Here is a 15,100-nt window from a genome sequence, read left to right as displayed (position 1 = left end):
TATATATATACTTCTTTAAGTATACATTATTATTATTATTATTATTATTATTATTATTATTATTATTATTATTATTAAAACTAAAGGCTGAGATTAAGTTATAAAACGTATTTGCCCCAGCACAGTAAATTTACCTTTCTTTGATGATTTATATATATAATTTGACAGTGTTAACGGCTATCTTGATATATATTATACGCAACTATTTGTTTCTAGCCGTACTTATTGTGTAATGGAGTGTATCTGGTGGTATTTGAATCTGTTCAACCATAAATCCTCCGTGGTCTAATGGTTATGACGCTCGCCTTGACAGCGAGAGGTCGCAGCTTCGATTCCCGCCAGAGGCATTTTATTACACAATTTCTTTATTCATATATTTACAGGACTACATTCGTTGAGAGCTATGCTACACGATGTATTATTATGTCCTTTATTCGAACACTGTATTTACCTTTCTTTGATGATTTATATATATAATTTAACAGTGTTAACGGCTATCTTGATTTATACATATATATATATATATATATAATTAATAAGGTTTAAGATGGTTTAGAATTTATCTTTCTAAGAACACAATTTATTTATAAAAATGTATCTTCAGAGATCCTGTCTTGGCGTCAAATGTTTATAATAGGATTTCAATAGCTAATTCAAGGTAGTGAGGGTTGTAAAGCCGCTCTGGGCCCCCAAAATTTTTCAAAAATATTTAAAAAAAAGTCGGGGAAAAGAAAATGATATTCAAATTAGGTATGAGAGTGCCATTTCCAACCATATAAGGGTGCCATTATCATAACTTTTTAAACCTCAGCCCAACCATGGCGGGAGCTCAGGTGCGGATCCAGGATTTTCACTGACCTTCGCTCAGATGGAGTGGTCCTGCAGTGGTGGATCCAGAAATTTGAAATAGCGGGTGCACATAGACCACCATGGTTAGGGCTGAGGTAAGAAAAATTAAGATTATGTCGCCTTTAGATGGTCAGAAATGGCACTCTCAGATTTGAATATAATTTTCAGGTTTTTCTCCATTCTTTAAAAATAATTTTGAAATATTTATCAGGGTCCGGGCTGACTGGCTTTCTGAATCCGCCACTGAATGGGGGAATCCTCTAAAACCCAGGTGACCTAGGGTTTTAAAACAAATATTGCTTATTATGGAATTTCTATAAAAAGATAAAAACATATTCTTGAGAGAGAGGAGTTGGTTGTTTACTCAGAGACACGCCAGAATATCAACTATAAACAACATATTACAAATAAAGACCTGTATGGAGAAATTTCCCCTGTATCAAGAACTGTGAGGGCACTAAGGTTAACATTTGCTGGAAATTGCTACAGAAGTAGAAATGAAGTTATTTTTCAGGGGTGGGGGGTGGAGGGTGTCCTCGGAGGTTGAAAACAAAATAATGTGCCCCTTTTTAAATGTTAAAAAACAACCGACATAATTTTAAGTATTATGTGTCATTCCTGGCATCTAAAAGTCCCCAATTCTAAACATTTTCTGACCTCAGCCTCATCCATGATAAGGATCAGGTGGCTATATAATTTTCGTAGTTTTTATGTATTAAAATGCTATTTTCCGGCATCTAAAAATCTCAAATTCTTACAATTGTCTTACTTCAGCCTCAACCATGGTGGGCGTAGTTTCTTAAATTTTTTCGGGCATCTATAAAGTCTCTTAAAATTTGCCTACCTGTGCCACAAAACCGTAAGGAGATCCAGGGTTGGCGCCAGCGGGGGCCGGGTGAAAAAAAAAATTGGTATTTTTCTACATATTAGTAGACTCTAAAATCGATTGAATAAGCCTTTGAAAACCCTAAATTGTCAAAATTGTCAGTTGGATATGGTAGTTTTTAGAATTGTATGTATTGAAGCGCCAATTACTGTAATTCGTTTTTTTTTTTTTTTTTTGTTAACTCAATTCGTCAAAAATAAAAAGAATTCAAAGGTAATTTAAGTTCCATTTCTGGGCCTCCAGAGGTATAAAATACTGAATTTTCGCGTCACTACTAACCACTGTTGCTGAAAACAATTAATCCCAAATATATTTTCAATCGTTTTGTTGTTCATGTGAATGTATGTCTGATTTAAAAATGCCAAGATAGATACATGAGCTGAGCGACTCTGGATTAGTAGTGGTTTCGTAACGTTCATTATGCACTGTATCATGCGCTATAGAAATGGAAGACCATAATGTAATGGCAATGTACTTCTCAGGTAGGGCCTACAGTACAATCAGTGTAAAAGTGTAAGATATAGGCTAGAGTGGATTTAAATAGAGTCCTAATGGTAATGTTCAAAATAAGAGTCAATGAAGGTAAGTAGGGCCTATGATTTTTGGAAAAATGGTCAACATTATATTTTTATTTCTCGCCCAGACCCTCGCCTGGGCAAACTGGTGGGCGAAGGTCTGGATCCGCGGCTGTCTACACCCTCTATCTGTGAAAATCTCTTCCTGCCCACCCCCCACCCTTTACAGCTTTTTTCGAATTCCTGGATCAGCCACTATGTGTATCATATTGATCACTGTTATTTCCATGCATCAAAGTTTAGTGCTGTATAACGTATGTACGAGAGTGGGAGGTTGGTTGCAAATTTTGAATAATTATCAAAGCGTAAATGGTCCAGTGAGTTAAGGCGCCTGCATAGACAATAGAAGGTCTCAGGTTCAAATCCTGGTCTGGGAAACTTTTTTTTTTCATGCTAACACATTCCTCTTCTTAACATTCAAAATTTATTAAATATTATCTATTTATATATACGACACAGTAACGATATATACAGTAGTCCTAATAGAACAGGAAGAGAAATAAAACAAAAATTCAATGACCACATACAACAACTTTATAAAGAAGAAGTACTATATGGTTTTTTTTTTTCTTAAAACTGAAACACTGTAAATAACAATTGTTTAATATAAGACTACACAATGAGAAACAACACAATGTCACAATCCGAATAACATAGAGCACTTAAATTTTTAAAAATATAAAAATAAATTTATGATAAAAAGTGATACAGTACTCTGTCTTAGCACTGATCAAAACAAAACGAAATAACAATTTCCATAAAGACCATCGGTGAAAACTTCATAATTACATTCAAGTTATATCCTGTAGTTGCATTGTTATGTTATATTGAAATGGCAATGTTTATCCATATTTAATAGGCTCACCAACCAACACCAGTCTATCATTAAGCTGGGCGCACATTGTGGCGTACTACGGCATTACGACCATCAAATCCATTAATTCTGCTCTCAGCGAGCGCTTGATGACATAGCGCCAACTACTGATTGTTGATGGTAGACGTAGCGGATCGTCATTAAATAAAAACCTGTTGCGTACACCTCCCATCATGATGCGTTGTCTACAGATTCGTGTGGGTTGATGACCGTTGCCGCAGTGTGTGCCCAGCCTAAGTTATTTATTCCCACATACTAAATCTAGAATGCACAGAGTACATTTCTAGTAAAAATCAATCTCTACTTCATTAAAATTATTTTATTTAAATATCAAACATAGTAATTCTATTTTTTTTCAATTTCAAATGAACATCTTTCCAGTCTAAGCCTGGGCTATGACAGAGTTGTCTTTTTTTTTTTTGGAACTGAACCCTACAGTGCCTTAAGGGCTGTCTCTTATACACATCTAGATGTGTATAAGAGACAGTACCAGTTATGTTAGTTTGTTTATTATTGTTTTATAATTACTACAATACTACAGTATTTATGAACAGGGCATAAAAAACTGCCAAAAAATTTATCGATAACATTTTAAAATCTAGGGTCATATTTTTTTTTCCTAAGCAAGACATATATATATATTTGTGATTGGACTAGTCCAACATATTTGTATGATGTTCGAAAAAGCTACTGTCAAAGCTTTAATTATATTTGACGCTTTAAGCAATATGGGATAAGTAATGTCAATAATAATAAAATGAATAAATTGCTCGCACGCCAGCCAGCCAAACAACCAACAGTAATTTTCAAATTTAACTGTGCTGGGGCAAATAAGTTTTATAACTTAATCTCAGCCTTTAGTTTATAATAATAATAATATTGTTTGACTTAAAGAAGTATTATTAACAAGGTGCTATAAAAATTCCCACCATTGTGGGTTCAAAGGTTATTATATTTGGGAATGTTGCATTGTCTATTAGTAATAATAATAATGATAATATAGTAGTAATAAGTAATATTAATAATAATAGTACAGTATTACCGTAGCACATTAAAAAAAAAAATTACTTAAACATCATGAGCCTTAATATATTATTATTGCAAAATTCCTACCATATAATTAGGATCAGTGTCCTCTCAAAAATGTTACCTTTCAATTTCAAATGAACATCTTTCCAGTCTAAGCCTGGGCTATGACAGAGTTGTTTTTTTTTTGGAACTGAACCCTACAGTGCCTTAAGGGATATCGTCTCACGCTCTACACTCAGGTGATTTTATATGGACATAAATTTATAGTTGTATGGACATAAATTTCAATTGGGAGAACATGGAATATTATATTAATTCATAACTAATATATCAATGTTTATTTTTTACTTGTTAAAAATTACAATCTAACTATAGGTAAAGTAAAAAATTATTAAAAATGTTACTTTTTAAAATCTAATTGTAGTACTGAACACAAATCAATAATTTTAGTTTGTTTTGATAAGGTATGTTACACTTTTGGTATACTGTAATATTACAAAAATAATATTACCATACTTACAGAATTGTGGAGATTTTTTAAATTACTATACTGTAACTGTTGTTATATATTATTTTGATTATTATAATTAGTCTAAATTATTATTGCTTATGACGGTTACTATTATTTTTATCATTAAATAATTATTATCAGAATCATTAATAGTATAAATTTATTGTCATTATTTATGACCAATTACTGTAGTATTTTTTTACTATAATGTAGTGGGCAGGGACTGGCAGAGGAGGACATAAGCCCCACATGTGACAAGCAAAGCCCATAAAAAGAGTTTATGTGAGACCAGTAACAGACTGTGTTCAGTAATTATAAATTGTTATACCACAAATGCTTCTAGCTGCACCCCAAACCAGTCACTACATTCAAATGGATAGAGCTCGGTTTGCAATATTGGTACAACAGGTTCTTGAAGCAGTAAATTCCAGTAAGGCTCGGTAAAAGCACCTTCTTCCATTATCAGCTGATGAACCATCAAGTTATACGCCGCTGCATCCTTATCCAGGGACAGCTGGTATATATGCCCACCGACGGCAACCATTTGAATATACGTTCTATCACCGCTAAAACTGACAGGAGGCAGTGGTGTGAAGTCGGAAAGCGTTTTTGTAAGTGTATTGTAACAGTAGAGCATCTCTTGAGATGCACGGAAGAAAACGTTATTCTCCCAAGACCCTATCATGTAAAGTTCTTCCGTGTTTCTCAGATCGTGGGTGGACCAGGAGTTGTCTTCGGCATGGTACTGGTAACAATGAATCACTTTCGTTGGGAACATTTTTACGAACATGAATACACCGCATGTGCAAGAAACTAAGTTTTCCCATGTAAATTCAAATCCTGGGAGCGGAGAACAGACCTCGAAATTCTCAGTGGATGGATCGTACACAAGAACGCGCTTTTCAAGATCAATACCCTTGACAAATGCGTACAATAAGTCGTGATGCGAGGTTAGTTTTGAGCTTCCAAGAGGGTGATTACCCAGGAACTTTCCCAATGGAAGTCGTTTAGTGGATCTGTTGTCCAGATCAAACTGCCACAAGTCCATTGAAGAAGTGTAGAAGATGTTCGTGTTTGTGAAAGTCATCGCATCTATTCCCCGACACTCTAGACTACATACTTTTGAGAGTTTCAAACCTTTTGTGTATGAATGCGGGGGTATTACGAGCTGAAAAATGGTACACCTTGTGTCCGCCTCACTTGATACGGATATAGCTAGCATAATCGTTGTGTTTAACTTTCTTGGGGTTGTCTGCAATTGTGGAAGTACTATCTTGTACTTTGTTGTTCCAGATGATGCATGGTACAGTTTTACTTGTTGGATACGCTCGTTAATTTCAGCTATCTGGACATCCCTCAGAGCAGGCTCAACAAGTTCTGTCAGCTGGTCAATGCCCATTAATGGTAGTCTAACATGTTCTAGTAATTCAACTAAAAACTGGCTTCGCTCAGGTACATTCTGATTTCGCCATTTCATTATCGCATCAAATAAATTCTTTTCTGATAAAATCACAAGGCGCTTATCGGTGATTATACTAACAACAGCATCTTTGGAAAGATTAAGGAATGACTGGGTCTGGCATAAGACATTAAAATCTCTACAAATCTTGCACTTTAAATCGTCAACTAATGATGCATACGAGTCCAATACATGTAATGTTTGGTAAAGATACACGTAATCGTCTCCTTTTGCACTTTTTAAAATTGCATCCGATAGAATTTTCGGTAATTCTGACATTTGTAGAAAATCAGTAGCAAGTAAGAATGAGTGAAGATCCTCAAATTTAATACATAATTCCCCAGAGTATAGGAATTTGTGCAGTAATGCAAATATATTTCCATCAATGCTTGGGAGAACTATTTCTGGTGCTTCTTTCTCTTGAAAATTGGAGGTGAACATAACTTTAAAGTAGTCACTGTTTGCTGCAAGAATAATTCTGTGGCAGGAAAATCTTTGACTGCCTGCTTTGATGGTGACATCAGCAAGTAAGCTCTCTGCCTGTGCCGCACGTAAGCCATCAAGCAAGCGTGAACAGTATGTAGACTTTATATCAATCATTAATTCAGGCCTACAGTTTTCTTCGTTCACTGCCATAATGTTAAATTGTGATCAGAATTATTTTCCAAAAATGTCATTGTCATAGAAAAAAATGTTATGTTACACTGTTTCAATGCAGTGTAGGCTAGCATTATCATTTAACTAGGCCTTGCCTATCTACCTATACAAAGTTGATATTTCTGTACTGTATAAAATTCATTCTTTGGTTAGGTAGTCAAAAACACTAAATCTTCTGTAATTTTTTATTTCACACACCTGATGAAGCTGGCATTGACTGCCAGCGAAAGCTCGTGTTGAATAAATAACATCTAGTCCCTAGGCCTAAGTTAGTCTCACTTAGGTCAGAGAGTGCTGCCTTTTATTTTCTTTGTATATTGTTTAGACTAACACGGCTTTATTACCACTCTTCTGTTATTGTAAACATGCTTGTTGACGATACTCATCTAGGAATTATCGCTGACACTGAGGTTCAGAGCCAGATGAAATCAAGTGACTAGCCTTAGTTAGCGCCCTAGCCCCTACAAGTAGTAAGTCCTAATAAGGGCGTAGGTTCCTCCAAGCAAGGCTAGGCCTAGCTAGATAGGCTCCCATCATGAACCGATCAACTGAGTTTTGAACTGGAATCGTACGTAGTAGGGTCTTCTCTCTGGTGTTCCGGGTCACATTAGTTGAATACTGCTATTATTCGGCACATTAGCATAATATTTTAAGAGTGTAACACATTGATTGCAACGCTAAAACAAAAAAAATGTAATAAGAAACGTCAAACTCCGCCTTTCGCATCCACTGTATACTTCCGCCCCCATCGCGTTTTTTGTACGTATCCAAGTATCCAACCCACAATTACGTCACAACACCGCCTAGACTTTCTCTTTCTGGACTAGCGCCACCAACAAGCAAGTTCATTCCAAAACAAATTTCTGCACTGTTTTTAATACTGTACTTTATATGCCGATTAGTCTTAAAATTAGACTTAGATAGACCTAGATCCTGACATTTTAAATTCCGTTGCACAATTTAGCATTATGCTGCTATGAACTCTTTTGAATGTGATTTGTTTTTTTTCCTGAATAAAAATCCAAATAAACTAGACTCTATGAGGGCCGTGTTGTTCATGCAGCCATTTTGTTAAAATACTGTATTACACTATTTGTAATGATGTAAATAAAAATAAGAGAGATAGTCGTTGCATTTTTGGTATTCCCAGTGTCTTTAGAGAGTTCTGGTTTCTATCAAAATATTCAACAATCCACTGTACCGGCCAGATACCGCGGTCGTAAAAACACTAGATTCTCAGATGGATAGAAAGAGTGTATGGAACGCCAATTGATTTTAGTATTCCGCGCAATGAGCGCAATAAAAGATATTTCACATACTTCACTGATTAAACCCAAATTAATGCCTGGGACCCAGCGGTTACGTTACACTCAATCTATCTGTCCTCTTTTTTTTTACCTTTTTGGTACAAATTATTTGCTGGGCTGAGTTGGCTTAGGTCCGAATTAGCTTTAGTTCGGTTGGTTGGACCGAGTTAATTTGCATAGGCATAGGCGGATTAGGGGGTTGATCCAAAATGAACGGCTGTTATACCATGGAGGAATTAGTTTAGTTTCTAAACTAATTCCTCCATGGTTATACCTACAATACCTTCATATACGCTTCGAATTAAGTCCTTGATATGACGTACTGCTAAAGATGTACTCTCTGCCAAAAAGTTGGAAAATGCTTCAATTATCATATATATTAATATCATTTCTTCGTCAAAATATATAAAATAATACGAACGGTAAACGTATAAAAACATGACAAGAAGGCAAAAGAAACATTGGTTGATACCTAACAGGATTGCTTAAATTGACGGAGGCTTTTTTTCACATTCAAATTTATTGTAAGTTAATAACTTACATAAATACAGCTGTCTCTTATACACATCTTAGCTAGCATAATCGTTGTGTTTAACTTTCTTGGGGTTGTCTGCAATTGTGGAAGTACTATCTTGTACTTTGTTGTTCCAGATGATGCATGGTACAGTTTTACTTGTTGGATACGCTCGTTAATTTCAGCTATCTGGACATCCCTCAGAGCAGGCTCAACAAGTTCTGTCAGCTGGTCAATGCCCATTAATGGTAGTCTAACATGTTCTAGTAATTCAACTAAAAACTGGCTTCGCTCAGGTACATTCTGATTTCGCCATTTCATTATCGTATAATTGGCCTATATTTTATAGGCCTATATTTTAATGTATTTATTTAATGAAGGAAACATTTTTAGTTTAGGTCTGCCAAAACTATGATATTATGCATTACGGTTGAATTTTTCTTTAGTGTTTGAATGGATTACTGCATGCCACACACGAAGTAGTCTTGTGCTCCATTTAATTCGAAACATTTTACTGTCCAACTAAAATTAATGGCATTCAATACGGAGCACTGTAAACAGAACGTCGGCTATTGATGTATATTTTGATTTCTGTAGTGCGTAAAACGACTAAAACCAATACTTTTCAGTTTGGTCTTTTGGTGTCTAATAGAATCCCTATAATTAATTAAGAACTAAACAGGGGTCCCATTATGGAAGAATCCATATCCGGGAGATCTGTTTAAATAAATTTTCTTATGACATCTAAATTTTGCTGTGCATGGTGATAACCATTAATGATTGGTACTAACTGCTGCGCAGACAATTGATGTTACAGTATAAAAACTTGATAAAGCATGCAAATATCATATTGAATTTGCAGGAGATGGTTTATTTCGGGAGATTCATGCTCGTGCGCGTGGGCCAGAATGCGGGAGTCCTTCCTGCCAGCCAGGAGACTCCATTCCGAGTACGGGACACTTGGAACCCATGGGTACTAAATGTAATCATCCACTCTCAATTGTAGATTGAGAAATTATTATTAATGTAAAGATTTGATTTGCTTATTTTATTGTTTTGGTCATTTTTCGGCCTCTGTTACTAATGTTTGAGCTACGGAGAATATTGTACCGCACCATGTATTTTTATTATTATTGTTATTGTCTGAAATAAACACGAAAATGAATGAAATAGGCCTATATAAAACACAATTTATTGTATAAAAAATGCATTAAGATCACTGTTTATTCTGTAGTGAAGCTACCAAAACCATGGTCTCTAAATAGAGGAAATATTTAATTAGGAAACAGCTAACTGGAGGGGTCTTTAATTGGAGGGAGAACTGTACTTATTTTAATGAATATGCCTACATTACTATATTATGTGGATTTATTATTAATGTTTGTATCACATTGTCTTTTTGATGCTGTATAAGCCTGTTGGCCTATATATTTTTTTAATCCACCATGAGCTTTTTTTTTTGTATAGCCGTGTACATTTCAATTTCATTGACAGTACTTAATTTTAATATATAAGATTTATTTTTAAAATGTTTGAAGGTATAACATAAAATAACAAATAACTATTATAAAAGTTTGGCAAAGGCATAATGGCTAAGCCGGCCCTGATTAGGCCTACTTCCAATTAAAATTGGCCTTAAATTAAAAGAGATTAATTTTTCTAAAATTATGCATGTGCTATTTCCCGGCTGAGGAGCCATTTCTTCAACCATGGTGAAAAAAAAAATGTGTTGCACCCCACCACCTACCCATGCCCACTCTTATTAAAATGGCCGGACCACTTGCAAAATGCTTCCGACGGCTATGACTATAAAATGCTTTTGAAAATAGTATACTGTACCGGTACATATTACACTTTTCTTTGATATTGTTCAGGATTTTCTAGTTCTGTATCATTTAGGAGAAGTAAATATTTTCTTTTACATTAGGCGAACAACATTAATAAATTTCAGAAGCCATATACTGTGATTTCATTCAATGTCAATTTCTTCAGCACACATACGCACATGTTTTTAAAATTGATTGGTGGATAATACAATGCCTGTTTATTGAGTGATAAATATTGATTGGTTGGCCAAAGCTGTAATAACACTTCATTAATAAAAGGAATGTTTAACAACCATACTAATGGCGATGTATGCACATGACGAGTTAAGAATACTAGAGCAGGGAGTTATAAAAACCTCCCTGGTAAAATAAAGCGAGTACAATACTATTATTTTAGGCGCCAAATGTACTTACATTATTTAACAAAATTATATACATATAATTTATTATTTAATATATAATTCAACATTTGTTCATTATATACATATAGTTAATTTTGCCTCCAACAATTATATATAAATAATTGGTGGAGCGATTTTCATTATTTATGAATAATTTAAAGTAGCAAAACATTATTCATAAATAATTGAAGTGCCGAAAGTTATTATATATAAATAATGACTGATAGTCATTATTTATAAATAATTATATTAACATCATAATATTTATCTATAATTGTTCGAAGTGTATAAGAGACAGGTTTATATAACTTCGAACAATTATAGATAAATATAATGATGTTAATATAATTATTTATAAATAATGACTATCAGTCATTATTTATATATAATAACTTTACTTCAATTATATATATATATATACAACTGTGGCAACGGTACAGTTTTGCATGTAAATTTACAGTACGACAATTTAGTATAACATTTCCCGTTAAATCACAGTGAATTCTACCATATATTCCATGTAAAATCCGTAAATTATACAGTATCATGTATTTTTTATGGCATTTTAACGTAATTTTGTATATAAACTCCTTTTTGATTTAAGAGTTAACGCAACTAATGATTGAATAACAAACAAATAATAACAAAGCGTTAAACCCTCAGGCAGGCTGCCCACGGCAGACCGGAATACGTGAGCCTACGAGACTCCCTGCCAACTGTAACAGAAACTAAAAACCAAACAAAACGAAACTACCAAACCTAGGAACAAAACGTAACTACACACTACACAGAAGAAAACCAAAGCAAAACAAAACACACCCTGAAAACAATGCATATCAACTATCTAACAAACACAGGCGAACGAACCAAATCGCGAGCAGAAGATTTTAAAACAAAACCAGTATGGTGACTTGCCAAGTGTGGAACAAGTTCCAAGGGTCTAGAAGCACGAAATTTACAAGATCTAACCGGGCAACCAATCATAACCTCCGCGTCTGGGTGTTCTTTATCGATATGGTCAATGAACGATTCCCAAGAGGAATAAGACATCTTCATCTTACACTGCGGGCAGGTAATCCCAAGACCTCTCTCCTTTGTGAACCTAGAAGCCTGGAGCTTCTTCCTCGCTGCCAAGACCTGTTTACGTAAAAACGCCTTCTCCTCCAAGTACCATCCGATGAACCATTGGAACCATTGGATTCATCAATAACCAACCTCTGCTCGGTCGAATCGGAAAAAGGCCCCATCGCGGAATCCGCCCACACATCACTACTACCCTCATCAGGATCCACCTCAATCTCCTCCTCTGACACAAACTTCACCGACCTCCTCCTCTCCCACAGCAATACCCTTCCGCACAACCCCATCTACTTCCCCAACATCCACCACCACCTCCGCACTACCACGAGCCTTCGCGCTGAAGGAAACCGGACAGTTCCGGAAAACATGACCCGAACCATTACATATTGTGCAAACGATGTCATTCTTGCAGTCAGCTACAACACTGTCTCTTATACACATCTAGATGTGTATAAGAGACAGCTGATTATTTAACAAAATTATATATTCGCACCTCAGCGAAAGCCTCAAATATGGTGGGGCTGAGGTGGAGGTGGACTCGCGGATTTGAAGTAGGTAAAGTAGAGTATTTACAATAAAGACAATGTTTTCAAGTTTTATTTTTTAATGGTACATCACACATTAATTTTATCTCTATAGTTGCCGAAAATTGCTGATAAAAGATCATGAGAAATAATGGTGAGGTGATAAAGTTTACTGTATTATAGTGTCATTTTCGGCCATCTAGAGACACCATTTTCCTCAAATGTTTGCACCTCATCCCAAACCATGGTGGGAATAAGGTGGGTGTGTTCTCACGAAATCCCCCCCCCCACCACCCCCCGCAACTTTCAAAACGGATCTGCGCCTTTGCATCAAGAGAGTACTATCCTCAAATTTTCGCACCTCAGTCCCAACCATGGTGGGGCTGAGTTGGGTGTGGTCTCCACGGAATGTTCCCACCTCCACCTTTCAAAGCAGATCGGTGCCCTTCAATTAAATGCTGTATTTCCAGTCTTAACATTCATATAGAGAGATTTATACCCAATCTCGGCCACTTTGTGAGCGAAAGTAGTTACCTTGCTAACGTGCAAGGGCCCCAAAACTGTACTCGCCTCCGATTCAAATGACTAGTTTTTACGTCAGTGGTGAATGAAGTTATAAGCCTAGAGTTAACCCATGTTTTAGAAAGCAGAAGTCCAGTGGCTATAGAATTGAATACTGCTTCTCTGTATCTTTTTTCTGTAGATGACTAAACTCACTGCAACCGTGTTCGCCATTCTGATTTTGTCCACAGCTACTCAGCCAGCAAATGCAGGTAAACAATATAATAGGTCTATTTGTATATTACGTCACACCTATCTGACAAATCAGTGGTTGAGATCACAGAGTTGAAGTGCATAGCACTGTGTACAAACATTCCATATCAATGGGAGACTTACCTTTTATAATTATGTCATAATTAACAAGTAAATCCTTATTTATAACAACACCAAGGAAATAAATAATCTTGACAGCACAACATTTGATCAGTTACAACATGGAGAAAATATATTAAGATAAAATATTTTCTCCATATTTTCTACATTGGTACTACACTAATGTACAGAGTACAGTACTCAACTTCATTGCATCTAATTTAATTATATTATCTGAATAATATAATACATCTAGGCCTACTTTTAAACATAACATGTTGTTTTTGTGGATAAAGTATAGTATAAGCCGCTACCAATAATTATCAAACTAGAAAAATATATTAAACAGACAATTGATAAATACATTGGGACGTGTGATTATTTACAGGGTTAATGAATTGGGTGGCAGCAGGAGCTGCAGGAGTAGCTGTGGTTGCCTTTGCCCCAACGGCACTTGGTTTCGGAGCAGCCGGTATTGAGGAAATACACAATAATCTGCCTTGATTCTGTAGAAATACGATCTTTCATCACCTCGTAATTGTCCTGTCGTAGGCCATACGCTAACATGTATTAAGACACTTTCAGTCAATGAGAGGGCGTACCTCTTGCACGGATCCGCGAATACGTAGACTGTAAAAATCTGACATGTACGAAGAAACCCGGTCGATGACTCCTAACTCAGAGGTCGTGAACGCGGAATTCATGATGGTCTAGCCCTATGGGTCGGATACTTGCGGACTGGACAAATCACTTGAACTTCTTTAGGTCATTTTTTTAAATGTCGGATACTTGGCGACTGGTGGACAAATCACTTGCATTTCTTTAGGTCATTTTTTTTTTATTCTACCACTCAGTAAATCATTGAATCATGAATTAGGCACACCATTTTTGTAACCGAGCAGGGTCACCTTATATACGTCCAATCATCGTGTGAACAATTTAAATTGGTACTTGAAACAAAAGAATTCCCCATAATAATATCTCTAGATGTTGTAGGAGTAGCGTGTGTAGTAGAATTGATGTTAGAAGTGATTAGGGTCGTTCGGGCTTCAAAAATTGGTTTTAAACGACGTCTATTCGTTGCTGGATCCGTAATCTATTTATCCCAAAATAGACGTATTAATCCCTTCTCAGAGAGCTATAGCCTGGATGTACACTTTTTTTGTTTCATTTTGAAGACAGTCTATAGTTAATACGTATAAGAAATATGTGAGAATTGTCTTAATGAGCGTCGTTTTACCAACTCATTCTGTTAATCCCGGTATACTGGTTATATTACTATCGATTCCAATCTCGATTGGTCAGATAACTATTTATGGGCATTCGATATCAGTCCTCGCCAAATGACGCTTAAGGCCTGTTAAACTTATAGACCACGGTCGGCGTTGAGCTATTATTTTCTTGAACAATACAATTTGATATTATAATTGTTTAGGTAAATTATTAGCGTCGGAATTGAAAAACATAGAAATGAAGAGAAAGATTAATCTGTATTTGTAGGGTACCGTACTGCACTGGGGCTCAATATTGAGTAAAGAGTGCAGGAACAGATGATATTGCGAATGTGGTGGAAAAAAAATCGTCACACCAGAGAGCCAGTAGCCACTATTAAAGTTATTGAAATCATCATTACTACAGTATTAATAATAATAATAATAATATTAATTATAATTATTATCATCATCATCATCATCATCATTATTATTATCATTATTATTATTATTATTATTATTAT

At 35.4% G+C, this 15,100-nt stretch overlaps 1 protein-coding gene across 1 annotated transcript; it reads right to left on the bottom strand.

Annotated features, from left to right (window-relative positions):
- Positions 1-3,685: 3,685 nt before the first annotated feature.
- LOC117121973 (kelch-like protein 25) lies at positions 3,686-7,612 on the bottom strand. The gene has a single exon (XM_033267418.1). It carries the CDS (start codon positions 6,817-6,819, stop codon positions 5,047-5,049), a length of 1,773 nt encoding a protein of 590 aa, XP_033123309.1. The 5' UTR covers positions 6,820-7,612; the 3' UTR covers positions 3,686-5,046.
- Positions 7,613-15,100: the final 7,488 nt, after the last annotated feature.

Source organism: Anneissia japonica, unplaced genomic scaffold, assembly GCF_011630105.1.
Source record: "Anneissia japonica isolate Jap-2015-1 unplaced genomic scaffold, ASM1163010v1 scaffold1208_len1460985_cov181, whole genome shotgun sequence".
Lineage (NCBI taxonomy): Eukaryota > Metazoa > Echinodermata > Crinoidea > Comatulida > Comatulidae > Anneissia > Anneissia japonica.
This window is presented reverse-complemented; position numbering and strand designations above follow the sequence as displayed.